At 36.6% G+C, this 20648-nt stretch overlaps 1 protein-coding gene across 1 annotated transcript in view; it reads left to right on the top strand.

Moving 5' to 3' along the window:
* Positions 1-19796, top strand: part of LOC126482345 (kynurenine 3-monooxygenase-like) — a 180724-nt gene extending 160928 nt beyond the window's left edge. Inside the window, exons 9-11 of the mRNA XM_050106426.1 lie at positions 4267-4407; positions 4504-4665; positions 19318-19796. Of these exons, the coding sequence (XP_049962383.1) occupies positions 4267-4407; positions 4504-4665; positions 19318-19443 (429 nt within the window). The 3' untranslated portion in view covers positions 19444-19796. The remainder of the gene's footprint in view (positions 1-4266; positions 4408-4503; positions 4666-19317) is intronic.
* The last annotated feature ends 852 nt before the right edge of the window (positions 19797-20648 follow it).

The raw sequence follows: 20648 nt of genomic DNA, 5'->3' as shown, positions 1-20648 counted from the left end.
GTTTATACAGGCTACTTAAAGTATGGGGAATATTTACAAAATAATTGTTTCATGTCAGTTATGACTTCTTTTCCTGTGGAGATATTTTCCTTATTTTTGAGATTAATTTCCTGTTCCTTAGTTCATCCGTCTGTTTCTTTTTTTTATAATTTCCCACCTCATTTTGGACATGTTACAAGCCTGCCTTATTAATCTACCATTGAATAATAATTTTGCTTTGCTATTCTTTTGTGGTAAGTCTTTTTGTAGGTCCTCACATACTCAACAAACTGCAGATCATGAAATATTTTTAGCTTAAACTTAATATTTTGATGGTTTCATGTGACTTTTTAATTCCTGGTGTAATCCAGGAATTTGACATTTTGGATCCAGATGAACTGTAACTCACAAGCTTTTTTGGGAAACACATTTCAAAGTTTGTCATAAACGAGGAAGCAAATATATTGTAAGCATCATTTGTGTTTGTTTGTACCAAGACTTCTGACCAAACTTCATTTTTTAAGATGCTTTTGAACTGCTTACAATTTTCAGTAGAGAAAAATTGTTTGTACTCATTTTGTAGTATAGTTTCCTTCTTAGTAGTTGCAGTGAGATTAAGGATTACTGAGTTATGATCCAATAATCCTATATTTTCCCATTTGTTACTGTCACTTCATTTTTTACCACATTGCAAAAGACGTTATCTATTAAACTTTCACTGGAGTGTGTTGTTCTAGTGGGATCTGGTATCTGGAGAAACATGTTGAAACTTTTTAATATGTCTAGAAACTTGTTTTTTACTGAACTTTGGACCAAGAGATTAATATTAATGTTACCACAAAGAATTATGGTAGAGTTCTCATTAGAAAAAGTGTTGAGGAATACTTCCAATTTCTTAAGAAGGACTTCAGTGTCCTCAGATGCTGATCTCTAAACTGCTGCAACAATTATTTTCTTCTTTCAATTATACGACTGAACAGCTTCTGCTTCAAAAACCTTTTCAATGCTTAATGATTTAACCACAGATTTTAAATTTAATTTAAGTTTGGGATCTAGATAAATACATACACCACCAACTTTGGCAGTTGGCTGGAGAATGGACTGCAAGTTTATACTGGCTTAAATTTATGCTGTTTAATTCATTGCCCTTACACCAGTGTTCCATAACACACAAACAATCAGTATTAGTTGCTATCTCGAGTTCAACATACTTATTTTTAAGACACTGAATATTCAAACTCATAATCTTTAGAGGATTTGAATGATCTGCCTGACCTATATGTTTACACTCTGTTACTACAATCTCTTACACCTTTTACAGTTCACATACATTGTTGTAGATTCCTCTGCTTTCAAACATTTAACTATTTCCCAGTTGTGGTTTTGTTCACTGTTTGACTCCACCAAAAGTCCTGGCTTCACAAGGGTGGCTGTCTACTTCTGGGTTGACAACTTCTGTTGCTGTGTGCTATTCCTCTGAATGCCAGTGACTTTGGTTGGTTTGTTGTTGATGTTGTAACTACTGCTACTGATGTTGGTTCTGCTGCAGCTGTTAATATTGGTTCTGTAGAAGGTTCCTCTGTTGCTACTGTCATCTGGATAGCTGATCAGAGCGCTACTGCTATTTGTGCTGGTGACAATGGTGTTATTCCTATTGGAGATTTATACCACCCCAGTTCATTGACTATCATTTTGTAATTACATGTAATTGATTCCTTTATTAAGTTTCCTTACCTGGTCTTCCCATTACTGTTTAAGTGAAGCCCATGAGTAGTAAAACATTCTCTATCAAATGTGCTTCAAGCATTTAATTTCACATGACTGAAAACCCTACAGTGACTTCTAAGTTTAACATTAATTTTGTGAATTTCCTTATTTACACAAGGCCATTCAGATAGACCATGCCTGTGGGCAAAGTTTACAAGTATAATATTTGTATTTGATAGTTGAGCAAAAGACTCAAGAACAGTTTATACATTTTCATAGTATTATTTCCGTAAATATCTTTCGCTCCAGCAAATATTACAACACTATCCCACCTGACAATATTTTACAATGTTTTCCATCACTTCTTTGAAACCAGACTGTGGTTTAATCATAACTGTAACTGTTGATGATTTACTGTTGACTTGCATTTATTGAGAAATTCCCTTGGTGTGAATACCTCCAAAAACACTGATTTTTGTTTCTTTCTTCTTTGTAACACAGACCAGTTATTGTTTATTTTCACATTCGCTGTTTTTTTGTTTACCAAACTGAGTCAGTTATCAGAAAGGAATTTGAAGCAATGTTGTTTGTTGGCTGTGTTTTCTTTCACCTGTTCATGAACTGGGATGTAGGGGGAAACCATACTTTCATTACTGCTAATTTCACAGCTCTGTTCTTGGAATTCTACAGCAGCAAATTTATTTGTCACATTTACAGATTTTGCACACATATTACGTATGGCATTTAGTGAGACACTCTTTTTTGGTCAACGTCAAGTACCGTCATTGTTGATGTTCCAATCACTGAAATGGCAGAGATCTTGTGGAGGCAGTTAATTTCTGAATTTGCATATTTTTCATGTAGGGTGCTGTGTTAAGCACTGAATACTTCCTAGAGAGTATAAAGAATAATGGCACTGTATTTCTATAATATAAATTAGGGTACCTCTGTCAGAAAGGTTGGCCTGAACATTCATTGCTGTGGTGCATAACTGCATGAAGTGTAAGTGCACATTTTCTGCTCTGTATTTCGGATATTGCATTTTATATTTTGCTTAAAATGTTAACATTTTACAAGTATATTAATCAGGTCCTGATAAATGTCCAATAACAATTCACTAGCTATTTTTGCAAATTTTGTGCAGTGAAAGTGTATTTGGAACACACAGTGTGACTCAAGAGTCTGACATATATTTCTGTAACCACCGGAGTCAGAAAGATGGGGACAAAGTCTTCCTTCACTGTGAACTGTATTCTTGTTTATGATCACTATTTAGATAGCTTAGGAAGCCAATGAGTTGTTTTCCACAGTGACTGTCTTCAGTGGTGGTGTCACTGGGATTGTATCGCATTCTGTCTGTGTACTTTTAAGGTGATCAGCTTATAACTTATTCTCCAGGCACTTCTGGGGGAGGGGGTTGAACTCTTAAGATTTCCCTAAGACATACTTTCCATTTGGTCAGAGGATTCTGTACTTCTTGTTTAACAACTTACCCTAAATCGAGCTTGAAACAGCTTTGTGATATCAAAGAAAAATGAGGCAAATTATGTGAGATGATAGTTAAGTAAAATCTTCATAAATAATTATACCTCACTGAAACTCTTACAGTTTTCATTTGATCTGAGCCTCAATTTCTTGAATGGCTCAGCAAATTTAGGATCCCTAATGTAGCACCAATGGTTTCCCTTGTGCGACTGTAGACTATGACTAAATACTTCTCAGATTAACATTTCAGTGTATTTCCAGCCAACAATGAAGACAACTATGAAACTGGCACTGACACATACTAGAAAATATCAGAAAAGCATAAGAATTACACAAGTGAATCCTATTTCTATGTTTGATGAAAAATCTATAAGCACAGTACCTGGAGTAGATATGTAGTGTTCATCTCTTTTTACTATGGATGATAGCTGCAAGATGTCAAGCTGCTAACACAGACAAAAGGTCTGAGATCTCATCTCACATATTATTTCTGAAAACACAGTGACTTTATACATAGACAAACCCAAAGATGTTAATGTTCTGCGTAGCTCGATTTTTACTGTGAAGATTAACCTGGAGTAGCCCAATGGATAAGACATGGATGTGTAAGTGTAAATTTAGTCCATTAGAAATCCCAATTCAGGCATCCTCAGAAATTGTTCTGTGGTTTTCTTGTATAATTTCAGGAAAGATACATGATACATGATTCCTCCAACAAGCATATGCATTTCTTTCCTTAATTTAGCTCTCTATATTGTAGGGCACTGATTGTAAGGGCATTATTGTTTTGTTAATTATACACATGCAACAAATTTCCAGATACTTGTGGGCCACAAGCATTGTACAGTATTCATGTTCTTCAACAAGACTGTAGTGTTTTGAGAAACCAATCTGGAAAGACACACAAATAGTGCTTTTCTGTCATGGTTTGCAGAGTATGGTGATAAATTTCCTACGGCCTGGGCAGTCACTTGCTTCATAGTCACTGAGTTCTTATCATTAATTTTAACTGCATGGATTATTTCTGGTTTGGTTTAAGGCACACAATGCTTTGTTCTGTCACATACACTGATTTTAAATCGTCATACTTTTCAGGGTTTTGAAGATTGCTTAATACTGGACAACTTGATGCAACAGTACAATGAAAATTTCTCTAAAGTTCTTCCTAAATATTCGGAGATAAGAAACAAAGATGCAGAAGCAATCTGTGATCTAGCAATGTACAATTACTATGAAGTAAGTTACCCTTGTATAAAATGTACAGCTTTGGTAAATTTCAGTAAACACATATGTCTAAATTGAAAGTGAATTTCTTTTATTCCATTATTTCAGATGCGAGATCTAATGAATCACAAATCATTCTTATTGAGGAAGAAATTGGACAATGCACTCTACCAAATAATACCCAAACTATGGATTCCACTGTACATATCAGTTACATTTACTAGTGAAGGATACTCCTGGTGCCTGAAAAACAAGTATTGGCAGGATAAGGTAATGGATTAAAAATACAATAGTTAAAAAACAGTGTCTAATTAATTTAAATGGAGTATAGTGAAAATCTAGACACTTTCTCAGAGCAAAAAAGCACCTGTGGAACATTTGTAAACATTGTTACAGTCTTTCTCTTAAATGAACTTCAAAGGTGAATGGAAACAAGAAAGTGTAAGCCTCAAAATGTATTTCTTACCGTGTCATAATCAACTCTTCCTTCACTAACCCTATAAGCACACTTTACAAATCACAGTGGAGACCACTGTGGAGCATATTTTCCAGTTTCACTGCTTATTAACTTTTTCCCCTTGTGATTAATTAAACACAAGTTCCCATACTTACTGTGATTGCACCAATATTTTCATCGTCCCTGTGGAGCCAATGTACAAGGATGGAAGACAGGATAATTGCTACACAAGAAGTTTTACTGCACCACTAAAATACTGCATGATGACTGATGCTTGAAATTTTAAGAGAACATTTCCTAAGATAATTAGATATTGTCTTTATAGTGCAGTATTGGTACACAAGTTGAACAGACTACGTTCCCCTACAGGACATGCCGAATTGGGCACAATTGGCCTCCGCTATTATTACAGCTTTACGCGGGAACGATATACTTAATCAGTGTTGCAAAGGGGAACCTGCAAGCTTTTTATATGCTGCTTCTCACCTAAATAAATTCCACTTTTGCAGTTTATACTAGTTTCATAATAGCCTGCAGCTTTCTTCAACTATAACTGATCTCTCTTGACTTTCCCACTTCATATAATCACATGACTGGTTCCAGTGTAACTTTGCAATGCTATAATCTAAATCTTATCAAGGGGAGATACTATGAAACAATTACATCAAGAAAATTTGTGTGTTTGTGACATAACTGAGTGAATTCAGTAGTTTATGTCTGCAACAAGACACATTATCTGCATGAACACCAAGCATGCAATATAATATATATTAGAGTATGGATCAATTCTTATCAAAGAGCAATGGAGTGGAGCTATGGACAAGGATACAAAATAGTGAGAAAACTGTTTACTTTAAATGGAAGAAAATGGAAAGGCATGGACTGAGGAGTAGGGGCAGGGAGTGAAAGAAGAGAAAGAACAGGGCAGGAGGACAACAGGAAAGATAGTGCTGGTGTGGAACACAAGAATAAGGGAGACTACAGGCAAAAGCTCAAAGGTCTAGAGAAGAAGATAAGAAAAAGTTCTGTGTGGGTAGTTTGATAAGTCTAGTAAATTTCCATGAAAGAATGAATCATTTTTGTTGGACCTTCATGGTTAATAAGCTTGACTTTTCCAAAGATTGTATAAAGAATTTTAACAATGTACCACACACAGTTCATACTGCTGCCTGAATTGGTCAGTGTGTCTACTACAATTGAAAATGGAAAAACTGAGTTTTGTGCTTTTATTAAACATTTTCATTTGAAGAGTTGGACTACTGCACAAATCAAATCAGAATTTGACAAAGTTCAGTCAGACTCAGCACCATCATTGAAGACCATTTACTTTTGGATCAATGATTTTAAATTAGGCTGGACAAGAACTGAAGTGTGCTCTGGCTTTCCAGTTGAGGTCAACACCAAGGAGGCCATTTTCAAAATCCGTTATACGGTAATGCAAGATTGCTAAATAAAAATTATGAGAGTGTTGAGACCGTAGGCATTTTAATTGAGAAAGTGCATGGTATCCTGCATGGAGAATTGGTTTTGAAAAACCTGTGTGCATTGTGGGTGCCAAGACTGCTCACAGACAACCAAAAAAAGCATCCGGCACGACATTTCAACACAATGTCTGGTGATGTTTAATCACACTCCACAAGACTTTTTGCCCTGTTTTGTGACTGTTGATGAAACAATCCATTATTACATACCAGAGCCAAAACAGCAGTCAAAACAATGGACAAAGTCTATTAAAATTACACCAGAGAAGGCAAAGACCATTTTGTCAGTGGTAAGGTGATGCCCACTGTTTTTTTTTGAGATTCCCAAAGATTAATCCTTATAGATGACATGAAAAAAGGCAGAATCATAACTGCACCCCATTATGCTACATTGTTGGATTGTCTGAACTAGCATTGACTGATAAAAGACCAAGGGTGGCACACAAAAATGTCATATTTTACCACAATAATGCGCCATCCCACAAATCAGTGATAACAATGGGGAAAGTGCATGAACTGGGTAGTTAATTTGAAACTTCCTGGCAGATTAAAACTGTGTGCCCGACCGAGACTCGAACTCGGGACCTTTGCCTTTCGCGGGCAAGTGCTCTACCATCTGAGCTACCGAAGCACGACTCATGCCCGGTACTCACAGCCTTACTTCTGCCAGTATCTCGTCTCCTACCTTCCAAACTTTACAGAAGCTCTCCTGCACACAGTTTTAATCTGCCAGGAAGTTTCATATCAGCGCACACTCCGCTGCAGAGTGAAAATCTCATTCTGGAAACATCCCCCAGGCTGTGGCTAAGCCATGTCTCCGCTATATCCTTTCTTTCAGGAGTGCTAGTTCTGCTAAGTTCGCAGGAGAGCTTCTGTAAAGTTTGGAAGGTAGGAGACGAGATACTGGCAGAAGTAAGGCTGTGAGTACCGGGCGTGAGTCGTGCTTCGGTAGCTCAGATGGTAGAGCACTTGCCCGCGAAAGGCAAAGGTCCCGAGTTCAAGTCTCGGTCGGGCACACAGTTTTAATCTGCCAGGAAGTTTCATATCAGCGCACACTCCGCTGCAGAGTGAAAATCTCATTGTGGGTAGTTAATTGGTTCCTCATCCACCCTTTTCATCAGACTTGTCCCCAAGTGACTGCTTCCTGTTCAAGAACTTAAAATTCTGGCTTGCTGGGAAGAAATTTTTGTCAAATGAGAACTGATAGTCGTAGTCAATGAGTATTTTGAGGAGTTTGAGAGAACCTATTTTTTGATGGTGTACCAAGTTAATCAAGTGTATATCCCTCAAAGGAGACTTTGTTGACAGGTAAGGTGAGTTATTTATGAAAAAACTTTTTCTTGCTTTTTTATCACACTTATCAAATCACCCTTGTGGTTGAAGAGGAAGGATGGGGGTAGGAAAGCAAAAGGGTGTGAGGATGTTGTGTGAAATGGGATGGAAATAGGAGAGGAGGAGGGGCAGTGGGGTGAAAGAAGCAAGGGGCAGCAGAGACTGAGGCCAGTGGTCTTGGGGAATGAAGAATATGTTAAAGAGAGCATTTGTATCTGCAACATTCAGAAGTGTTGGAGAGGAGGTGGGGTAGGGGTGAGGGTGTGAGGGGGGCAGGGGGGGGGGGTGAGAGGGGGAATTCAGTGGCGTAGGCTGTAAAGCAGAGACTGGAGTCTACCATATCATGTTGAACATCATGTCTGTACCATGTGGTGTAGGTGGCCAATTGCTACGGTTTAAAGGTGGCCACTCACCTAGGAGGATAATCTGTTCCTGATCATATTAGGATTGAATACAGTGAATTTGGTAATAAGAGTGGCTTCTTTTAGAGCTGCCTTGCCTTTGATGAGGGTAGGACCCACTTGCTAACCTATACCATTTGGATTTTCCCTTTCAACCCCAGATTTTTTGGTTTGTTCAAGTGAGAATATTCCAGCAACATAAAATTATGAACCAAAACTTTTGACCAACAAATTGGAAATCTAGCAATAGTACAGGCTGCAAATCAGGAAATCCTCAGACTCCCCATGCTACTTTTCTACTCTATCCAAACCTAGCCAATAAAAGCTACTCTTATCTCTTTCTCATACTCTGGGTCCTCCATCTTTCTCCTGTAATTTTTTTCCTGGAAAGCAGCAAAAGATTTAGGCCATGAAGAAACAGATTGTAAGATTGAAAGCATGAATCTGGCATAAAGACAGTAAAATCAAAGAAAACAAACATTGAAAAAATGAAGAATAAAATCAGAAGCTAAAGTAAAGCCATGAAAGATGCAGTGTTAGTAGGGGAGAGAGTTGTACCTTGGAAAACTTTTCAGTCTTCCACCTCTTGCCAGCCCTATTATAGATGTTTCATATATTTTCCTACTTCATTTTGAACTGACAGCATTCTCTTTACATGCAACATGGACTTGTTCTGAAACTACAAAAATTACTGTGAAAAAATAAGTATTTCTAATATCAAAATGTGTTTCAAGATGCATCATGATCATAAACTTAGGACTGTATGTTCTATTCAAATTTAAAAAGATTTCAATTAGAAAAATCTTGTCAATATGTATTTAATAGCTTGTGTGTTACATCTTTGATCTACTACGTACCAATTATCAGTAAGTGAAGTCAAATTAGGAAGAAGTATTATCAAAAACCAATTACAAGCTAAACACATTTTGAAGTAGAAGCTACTGGCAAATAACAAAAATTTCCATTTCCAAGACAAGAAAAATTATTGAACATTAAAGAAACCCAATTTGTTTGCAAAATATCATATGTTCCATGGTAGATGACCTTCTTACATTTCAGGGCGCAAGATAGTGCATGAGTGACAAAGCATGGCTTATTTGTCCACCATGTACGTAACGAGTTTTAAAAATATACTGCATTTTACTGCCAAAAACTTCTGCAAGTGTAGAATTAATTGTATCCTTCAAATAGCTTTAATATATTATACAGCACTTATGTATCAACAATAAAAGGAAAAGGATAGATTGTTACTTACCATAAAGATGACATATTGAGTTGCACACAGACACAATGACAAGACTGTTACATATTTAGCTATCAGCCATAGCCTTCTTCAGAAGAAAAAGCACAAACACATTCATTCACCCAAGCAAGCACACCTCATGCTCACATGTCTACCACTTCTGGCAGCTCAGACCAGAATGTAACTGTCACACTGAATGAAAGCAGCAATCTGGAGGGGGTGGGGGAAGAGAAGAGAGAGCAGGGTATGGGTGGGGGGAGAGAAAAGTGGTATAGATGGAGGCCTGACAAGAACGCCACCAGGTGTGTCAGGAATCTGTGGTGGGGCAGGGAGGGAGGGGGAGGATAATGGGGAGTAGAAAACGAGAAGAGAAGGGAACAGGAAAGTCGGGTGGGTACATTGGCAGTGATCGGTGGACACTGAAGGTTATGGAACATGTGTAGGGAGGAGGTGATAGGACAGAGGAGTTAGAAACTTCTGGGTGGAAGGTGTGGGGACAGCAGGTTACTGTAGGTTGAGGCTGGGATAATTTTGGGAAAGGAGATATTGTTTTAAGGATAACTCCCATCTGTACAGTTCAGAAAAGCTGATGGTGGAAAGGAGGATCCAGATAGCCTAGGCTGAATCAAGCACATTATGTTCAGCTGCATGTTGTGCCACATGGTGGTCTACTTTGCTCTTGGCCATGGTTTGGCAGTGGCCATTTATCCTGGTGGACAGCTGGCTGGTAGTCACACCAATATAAAAGCTGTGCAATGATTGTAGGAGATTTTATGTAATGGCATGGCTGCTTCCCAGGTGGCCCAGCCTGTAATGGGGTAGTATAAGCCTGTGACAGGACTGGAATAGGACGTGCTGGCTGGTGTACTGGACAGGTCTTGCATCTGGGTGGGATTTTGAGTAGCATAGGGATGGACCAGGATGTTGTGGAGGTTGGGTTGGCAACTGAACACCACTTTAGGAGAGTTGGGAATTATCTTGGGTAAGATGTCCCTCATTTCAGTTATTTGATTACGTATATCATCATGATAAATTCTATTACGTAGACCTTTTAATTACTTAGACTTCTAGTTAAAGTAAGTGCATCATTGTAATCAGGAAGCTAAATATAAGAAATTGAGTTAATGCTTAAATGAGACTATGTATAAATATTAATTTTACACCTTCCTGCACAGAGTACCTATTATGTGTGCAGCTATATTAGATATACAATGAAAAAATAAATAGATATTCTGGGGAGCAGGAGACACAGCAGCTTAAATTCCAGCTTGCTATGTTTCACTGTATCCACTGGCAGAGGGTCACATCATGACATACGGAGAGGGCTCTGCCAGCAGCGATTGAGCACACTGGATGTATCTGGCTGCAAATTGTGGCTAATGTCAGCACAAATTACACCTGATGCCTGGGTTCAGAGGCCATCCTACATTCTTACAGGCCATCTGGCAGCTTTGGTGAAGACAGTTAGCCTCGCTTGCAGGGTACAAGCAGAGCTAACATTTTGCAGCATTATTCCCAAAACTAGTCATGATCCTCTGGTTTGGAGCTGAGTGAAAGGCTCCAACCATGGTCTCAGACAATTCTGTGATGACCTTTGATGCAGATGTGTAGACTTCCACTAATGGATCGAGAATTGTAGGAGCCCCTTAATAGATCAGGCGTGCACTACATGCAGGAAGCAGTTAGTAGGGCAGCAGAGTATGTCTGATATGTACATCTGGCTATTTTAGAATAGAGGAATCCCTCTGCAGGCCCAATAAGATATATTCTGAATTTAGACAGGAAAGAATGCTATCCTCATTAATTAACGAGAGTAACATTGTTCATGGCAGATCAGAGAAAGAAAATGTTAATCTAGTATTAGTTAACTGCAGGAGCATCCATGCAAGTATCCCAGAACTAGTCTTGCTAATAAATGGTAATAATGCCCTCATAATACTTGGGACAGAAAGTTGGCTGAAACCAGATATTAGTAGCAATACATTCTAAACTCCGAGTAGAATATATATTGCAGAAAAATGCAGGCATGTTTCTAAAAAATATGGTAATATCTAGTGAGATTAGCACATATTCCAAATATGTAAAGTGAGTATTAAATGTAATTCAAACATGGTCAGTCAATGCCTTAATAAACCACTTGTCTCTTGAGCAGTAGTGCCAGAGCATTTAGGGGGAACCTGGAGAATATTTTACAAAAAATTCTTGGCCATGTTGTAGTGTTAGGTGGAGATGTCAACTTATCATGTACAGACTGGGAGACTCAAGTGATTAGGGTGGCTAGTAGGGAAAGAAACTCTAGTGAAACTGTTCTAAATGCCTTACCTGAAAATCACCTTGAACAGTTAATGAGACAACTGAATTGCGAAGGTAACAGCTCAGATCTGTTGGCGACAAACAGATGAGAGCTCAGTGTAGAACATGGAATCAGTGACTGTAAGGCCATAAGCATATGGTTTTGAATATGACTACAAAGAAAGGTAGGAAGGTCTCCATCCCTAGTAACACAATAGGAAACAGATTTCAGATTACCTGAGTGGTCAGCATGAAAATCTCATCCCCAGCACTAAAAACGTTTAGTATCAATGCGTAAAGTTCAAGAGTACTGTTGAACACACTTTAGATAAATATGTGCTGAGAAAAGTTGGGAGGGATAAAGAAGACCTGCTGTGGTTCAACAGTCATATTAGAAAGCTGCTAAAAAAGCAAATAGAGCTTCAATTTAAATGTAGCCAAAGTCTCATAGACACATAAAAACTGAATAACACCAACATTTTGTGTAAGTAGAGTCCTGTATGAAGCTTTCAATGAATTTGAAAGTAATATTCTATCTACTGACTTGACAGAAAATCCAAAGCAGTTTTGGTCTTACATTAAGTCAGTAAATGGAACAAAGGCAAATTGGTTCATACTCTCAGATTCATGCACAAAGTTTGTCCAAGAATACAGTTGTCCTGTCAGCTACATCTCATCTTGTTGTTAAAAAATCAGCTGACTACAGGAGTATATAAGTAAGTAAGCTAGTTAGTTAGTTACATGCTCCATAGATCATTTGAATGATTCTCATATCAAAACAATGTGGAATGAGTTTACAACTGTTTATTCAGTTTAGTCTTGGTTAATGTGAATAGAGTTATGTGATAGCAGGCAGATCTAAGTGGCATGCATGTGGTTGTGCTGTGCAATGGATAACATGAATTAACTTTGCATACCATGGCAGAAGTTGCCAAAGATGACCAATGCTGCCTTGTCTTATAACACATTTGAGTCAGTTCTTGTCAACAACCATGCAAGTGTGCAGGTGAGTGTGAGTGCATGACAATATAGCCACAGGCGTTATCTCACTCATCTGCCAGACACCTGCATACACTTGCACATAAGCTGCAAATTTCCTGTGTGCACATAAACATTGCATTTCCCTTACCACTGGAATTGTGCAAATTTTACTCGAATGATGGGTAATGAAAACAGATAAAAATTATTATTCTTGAATAACAAATAAAAATAGTTATTCAGAACATTTATTCATCATACATGAATAAAAAGTGTCAACAATAACACATAAATTTGAAATCAAATATTGCTCGAATTCTTTGTCACTTAATAAACAGATGTACTTTTCCTTGTTTTTAAATTAGTTTTCAACACAACTCTTCCTTCAATCTTCCCATCATTAAGTTTATTTAATCTTTGAAGATTTGTCACATATTTTTCAAATGCAAAGAGGATGTTGGCGTATTATATCTCCTGCCATCATTCTTATTTAAAGATAATGATGTAAGATTTTCAAGTCACAAAAGTTGGGAATCATCAATTCTACTATAGTTTCTGGCAAGTATATTTATTTATTCAGTCATCTATCTTTAAGTATTTGCATGCAATTGATGCCATCATGAGTAATGTACAAGAGGTTTTATAAAGTATTATTGACATATTAGGAAACATACTTACGTACACTACACCACCATGCTACACATAACTGAAGTACATACATCATAAAACAACATAAGTTATATACAAAGATTGCTCCACATGGGAGGGATAAAGAAGACCTGCTGTGGTTCAACAGCCATATTAGAAATGTTGTATACAAAGAATACGGCTCTAAACATTGTTAAGTTGCTTATTTAGGTTCACAAAGTAAAAGAAATATGGCACACAATAATTTCCCAGTGTGGTTAATAGTAAAACATTTGCTAGCATTATTTAGTTACTTGTATATTCATTATGTACATAAGAAAAATACCAGAAGGGATAAAAATGCATAAAAAGAAGTTACAAGCTAACACTATTATGAATTATTTAGTAAAGCAGGTCATCTTTTTAACAGTTTTAAAATTCTTTAACATTTCCGAGATGAAGCCTGAGTATCACCAGCATGCATTTCAATTTATTACTTATTTAATAGTAAGTCTACTCACAACACATTTTGCAGACAGTATCCATGTATAATACTGAATGTACCCGCAAAATTATAGCACTGTACGACACACAGTTCATAATTCAGGAGATATGGCACCTACAGTTATGGGTTATAGCCTAGTGAGGCTCAGGGCTTATCTTGAAAGTGTCAAGAGGATAAAACATGTTCCCTTTCAGCCATTTTTGAGTGAAATAAGAAAATCAGCATGCACCTGCACAAGCAATGTGCTGAAAAGCCTTAGCCTTTTTCGTATTTGCATTTTTTAAAAGTCAAGTAGAAGGTAAGTCTGTCTTTAATGTTTGATGATTATCATCATTATGAACCAACTGCCTAAGGATTTTTTTAAGTAACAAAGGCAGCTGCATCTAAAAAGAGATGGGACTGTCATTATCAGTAATTCTTTCGTCTCCATGGATGTTACTTTTTGTAATTTGGTCTGCCAAATAAAAAATTTTCCTACCTCCTGGAGAATTACTCCATCGAAGAAAGCCATATCTTAGTTGGCAATGAAATAAGGCACAATAGGAGTTATTAACCTCTTTTTAAGAAAATGACGTAAGTAATTTTTGGGGAAAACATTTGAGATCTGTAGTCTATGTGACTCGAGATCGACACTGCACAAACTGGAAAAAATAAGGCTGCAAGAAGTATCTACATTCTTTTCATAGTTAAGACCTAACTCATTGGCTTCAAACAACATTTCGAATAACCTGAGATAATCTTTACTTTGCATCTTCAGTTTATTTACGTCCTTTCCAGAATTTATGAAAGCAGTATCATCTGCATAAAGCAGGCATGTTGCTGCACAGGTGGTTTATTAATATTATAAACAGTAGTGGTCCAAGCACTGATCTTTCAGGTACACCTCTAGTAACACTCAGGGACTATGATTTTTAATAATTGCACACTACAATCTGTTTCCTTTTACTAAAATAGTATTTAATAAGAGTGAGTTTCAGATCCCTAATGCCATAACACCATAGTTTCTCCAGTATTATTCTGTGGTCTACAAAGTCAAATGCCTTGCTCATGTCCACTTGCATGGCTCTAGCAAACAGTTTGGATTCAAAAGAGTGCTGTACAAAAGAAATTTTCAATGGCTTTAACTGTTGATAACTTGCAACTCAAAACAATACCGTCGATTAGCCAGTACATTGTGTTTTGAGAAATGTGTGCAAATTTGGTTTTGTGTACTATATTTGATTATTTAGGAGAAAACAGGTACCATAAAAATTGAACAGTAATTTTTAGTGCAAGATTTATAACCACTTTTGTAACATGGAATGACTACTGTCTTAATTAGGCATTCCGGAAGAACACCACTAATAAACATCTAGTTTATATATGCACAGAGAAGTAATTAATATCAAGTCCATGTATCTCTAATCACTAATCTGGAGCCATTTAATTTGCTGTTGATTTAATTTCATCACATACTTCCACTTTTATCCAATTGCAAGTTGGTAAACAGAATGTGAATTAGATTTCAGCACAGGTGTCAAGCTCTTCTTATGAGAATGTGAGGATTTAGAGTTTGCACCATTGATAAAAAAGAGTTTAATCATCTGGAGTGATAACAACATGAGTTATAACTTTATTATTACTACTTTGTTGTGATTTCACATTAGTTTCACCTACCAAACCATGTTCAAAATAAATTTTCTTATTACAGCATAGTGTCATTTGAAACTCATGACCCAATTTCTTTGGCTATTGTATAGTTTGTTGTAGGCTCCTATTGGTGATGGACAGCATTAACAGTGAACTATTTGCTTTTAAATTGTGGTTAAGGCATTGGTGCAATCATTATAGCTGGTGTAGAAATACAAAAAAAAAGTCTTCCAATTGTCTCTTGACATTGTCTCGATAAAGTTTCTAGTGTGGTTCAATATTATGAACTCTTTTATGTACTCAAACCTAATGTCTATTCTGAAATGTTTCAGTCTCAAAGTTCTAAGTAACTGCATTTATGCATGTAGGGACAGAAAACTATTTTAATGGAAAGCTTACTCAGAGTTAGTCCCAAAACACTTTCTGATGACTCTAGAAGTCCAGCACAATTCTACAAACATCTTAGAAGACTTCAGATTTAAAATCTGTTGACATCAGTTATTGGCATCCACTGAGTTCTTCCTTTGTTCCCTCAGTTTGTAGCGCTACAAACACAAACTAATTGCATAATTATATAAACAAGTCACCAATATCCAATAGTTTTAGCAGTCTTGGTGCAATGGAGGAAGGTGTTGCAGATTAAGAGTTACTGTTGGCTGCAGTCACATCTTTGGCTATTTACACAGAGTGGTTCTGCTTGTTAACAGTGGGAGGGGGGATGTATTGGCAAGTGTGGAGTTAGCTGAATTAAGCTGCACTCACTAGTGTAACTTATGGGGTGAAATTCATACAGGGACTTCTGGTAACATGACCTTAGTTTGCTGCCAGGCTGCTTGGATGATTTAAAGTCTTCCATATTTATTTTTGTTTCATGAAAACTTTGAGGTTTGCCAATGACAATGTAATTCTGTCAAAGACAGCAAAGGACATGGAAGAACAGCTGAACGTAATGGACAGTGTCTTGAAAGGAGGATATAAGAATAATAGAATGTAGTCGAATTAAATTGGGTGATGCTGGTGGAATTAGGTTAGGAAATGACACACACAAAGTAGTAGATGAGTTTTGCTATTTGGGGAGCAAAATAACTAATGATGGTCGAAGTAGAGAGAATATAAAAAATAGACTGGCAATGGCAAGGAAAGTGTTTCTTAAGAAGAGAAATTTGTTGACATTGAGTGTAGATTTAAGTGTCAGGAAGTATTTTTGGAAAGTATTTGTATGGAGCATAGTCATGTATGGAAGAGAAACATGGACAATAAATGTTTAGAAAAGAAGAGAATAGAAGCTTTCGAAATGTGGTGCTACAGAAGAATGCAGAAGATTAGATGAGTAGATCATGTTCCTAATGAGGAGGTACCGAATAAAATTGGGGAGAAGAGGAATTTGTGGCACAACTTGACTAGAAGAAGGGATTGGTTGGTAGGACATGTTCTGAGGCATCAAGGGACCACCAATTTAGTATTGGAGGGCAGTGTGGGGGGTAAGAATCATAGAGGGAGACCAAGAAATGAATACACTAAGCAGATTAGGAAGGATGTAGGTTGGAGTAGGTACTTGGAGATGAAGAAGCTTGCACAGGATAGAGTAGCATGGAGAGCTGCATCAAATCAGTCTCTCGACTGAAGATCATAACAACAGCAGCAACAATTAACAGAAGCTGGTCTCATCAGATTGTGCTTCTGATTATGACTTTCTTCTGGGTACTGCGCTCTTTGAATTGCAATGTAAATATGTTTTTCCTCACATCTGTTATACTGAGTGGAGTAAATGATTGCATATTTGTTTTTGTTTCATATAAAACAGCAGTTGGTTTGATCACATGGTGTCCTGTGGACTCAGGTATCTTTGTTCCTGCTTACAAAATTGCTTTATTTAAATGCATTGTAAGTGTGTTGTTTGTGTTCTTTTTTATTTTTGTTCACATCTATTTTTCATGGTTCCTCTCAGTTAATGGACAACTCCATGTTAGCAGATTGTGGCAGGAATGGTATTCAACTTTATAACATCTTGACACATAATGAATATGTAATTCTCCTTTAAATGTTGTGGCTTCTTGTCACTGAGTATGCTCTGTAGTCATAGTGATACTACAAATCACGTTTTTTAGCAGAAATCAATGTACTAAAATCATCCTCCCACTCAATTGAAAATTTAAAAGCATGCTTTCAGCACTACTAGTGAATTCTATACAACTGGTGTTTACTAAATGCAGTTGCATTCAGTACAGTGGAAGTATGTTCAGTTTAACATATAATCTGATATACAAATAAGCACTTCAATTTAGAATATTTTGCTGCCTGATGGTACCTGGTACAACAGCTACATACTCTAAGACTACAAAGCATACCAGTTCTCAGTGCAAAAACCAACACTATTCAATGCTGAATTACATACTCATTCCATGACAAGATTTCTATCAAAAGGTGTTAACATGGATTTCTCCATTAAATGCATAATGTATGAAAAATTGATTGAATAAAAATAAAGTGGAATATGAGCAATATACCTATAACACAATTAAATCAAGCAGTTAACACAGAGATTTTTAAAATGTATATGAGTTCACAGAACAACATGTGATTAAACCACCTTCTGTTTTATGTAAAATAAAATAAGTATGGAGTTATTTACTCAACCCAATATTATGGATGAAGCAAAAATTGGCCAGAATGTGAGCGACATATTTACACTGCAATTCAAAAAGTGAAATACACAAAATACATGGTAATCAGGAACACATTATGATGAAAGCAGCTTCTATGTCACATCACATGATTTTTTTAGATTTTGGCATGAGCTAAAGCACAATTGTTTCCCTTCATAACAGCCATAAAGTCAAACTGTAATATTGGGTTTTACAAATAAATAATTTTGCAGCCAAAAAGTGATAACAATGCCATTCACACAATTTTACATGACTGTAAACTCTAGCTATGAGAAGTTATTCTTAGTTTTTGATTGAGATTTCTCCAGCATACAGAGTTACTCAAAAAGATCAAGACACATTCAAGTGATTGTAAAAAATGTTTGTATTGAGGTTAGGTACTGCATGTTTATATTTTGGGAAACAACGACTGAAGAAGTTCTTTGTGCCATGTTCACAAATCTTCAGTGAGTAAACCAGAACCTGCATGGTACACATCCACTCTACAGTCCAGTTCTGCTCACACTCACCCTAGTGTCCGTATGAGAATCAGCCACAGCTGTCCTGATACATCCTCATAAGTGAGCACTGTTGTGGGAAAGTGGAAGTGTGGAAACAGTGTCTTTTATGTAACCTCACACGGAGTCAGGTATGGGAGGACACGGTGCCCATGCCAGCAATGAGAGATTGCCATCTGATGCACGATAAAGCCAGCACCCTAATGGTCTGTGTCTGAGAATGCTTGGACATCACTAGGAAGTGCAATGGAGCACCATCCTTTTGAAAAAATGAAATGATCACTGTAGTCTTGCAATTTCAGCGTTAATTACACAAAACATCTTCTCCGTTTGACTGGTAGCCATATTGCTGGAGATCAATGTAGCAAAAAACTTCCCAAGCTGCTGTTTCCATACATACCTGTGTAATCATGAAGTACCTAATCTCAATGCAAACATGTCTTACTATCACTTGAAAGTGTTTATACCATTTTGAATAACCGTGTATTATTTTGTGGTCACAAAAATTTTTTGTTTGCAGGCATGGATTTTCATGCCATTTTTTCTCATTTTCAGAGTTCACTGCCATACCATTTGGAGCACTGGCTTCATTCTCTCCTTCCATATCATAACCTGGGCTTCACACTTCTTACACAGGGGATACACAAAAGAAACCGAATTAATTTTTTTTACTTATTTATTCACATTTTAAGCACAAGACTTCAGTCCCCTTCAAAGTACTCTTCACTTGTGTTAATATACTTGTCTAATCTTTTATTCCAGGCAATGGTATAATACACTAATCTGTACTAATCAATTTTTGTTTTCATTCCAGGCAATACGTGCTGTTCTCGGGGTTTTTGGCATGATAATGCTGTTAGTGGTAGTATTATTTATATTCTTTTTTATTCATGCTATTATTGAAACACCCTGTAAACTTTTTATTGTACCAGAATTATGACACAATAATATCAGATTTCCAGGCAGAAATCTTTCACTGGCCAACAAACACTGCCAAATTCAACAAAGTCAAGTCTGTGATAATATATTATTTACACTGCCTCATATATCACCCCAAGTGATTCACTGACATGATACTATTGTTCATGCACAACACATTCCCAACACAAAAAGCTCAGAATACTGCTCATTTATACAGTGTGTATTTATAGCAACATTTTCTTAATATTGTATATGTTTGATGCTTTTTGTTAAATTTGTGGTAAATACATTGTTATTACTGTAATAAATACATTCACCAAAAATACCATTACTAAAATAATAAAGATTTTGGAAAAAAAAGACATTCTGTTTAAGAAGATGGTGGCTTTGTTTATTTTTGACACAATCACATTTTATGACACAAACATAATTGTATTCATCCCATGATGGCAATGTTCTGATGCTAAAAAAGGAAAAATAAAAAGCTTATAGTAAGACCTTAAAACAAGTAAAAATATTTTCACTAGGTCTACTTGTGAGTTAAGTAAAGTTCTATTAAAACACATGTTGGTCATAACCATGGATGGCATTGGGTGAACAAATATTCATGAGTTGTCATACTAAACATAGTACCAAAAAATGAGGGAATTATAGACACAACTATGTATACTTTTATTTCCCTACTCTTCGTCCTAGATGCATGCATCCTGTGTGAGACAACCTTTACTTATGAAGACCATAAAATATGACAAATTTACAATAATATTTCTATCAATTATTCATAAAATATAAAAATAGGTTACAGATTGTTAAAGCAGTAAAACCATATTCAAAACAGAGTAAAGTCTTTACAATAAAAGGACCAAAGGAGTAATCCTTGTGGTAGATATGTCAAAGGGTTGATGGCATTACACTTCAAGCTACTAGAAGTTTACACTACTGTCTATCAGAAGAGACAACATGGACCAGATAACAAGGGTGGCTTTCTGCTGTAGCTCACTTGCACTCCTCTTCTAGCTGGGTGAATCATAGCAAATATCTATATTAACCAGTTATAAAAGACCTTTTTGAAGGTTCCTTCAGACATTATTAGCAGCACAGTATAGATAAAAGGTACATTGATGACTCAGTCATTCAGCACAGAGGGAAAAGAATGCAAATACAGAAGTTGGCTAGAAAAAGTGAAATGATCGTGTGGCATTGATGGCTGGGAGGCCCCGTCTG

This window comes from Schistocerca serialis, chromosome 5 (genome assembly GCF_023864345.2).
Source record: "Schistocerca serialis cubense isolate TAMUIC-IGC-003099 chromosome 5, iqSchSeri2.2, whole genome shotgun sequence".
In the NCBI taxonomy this organism is placed as follows: domain Eukaryota; kingdom Metazoa; phylum Arthropoda; class Insecta; order Orthoptera; family Acrididae; genus Schistocerca; species Schistocerca serialis.
The sequence above is the reverse complement of the archived record's forward strand: the minus strand, read 5'-3'. Positions and strand labels throughout refer to the sequence as shown.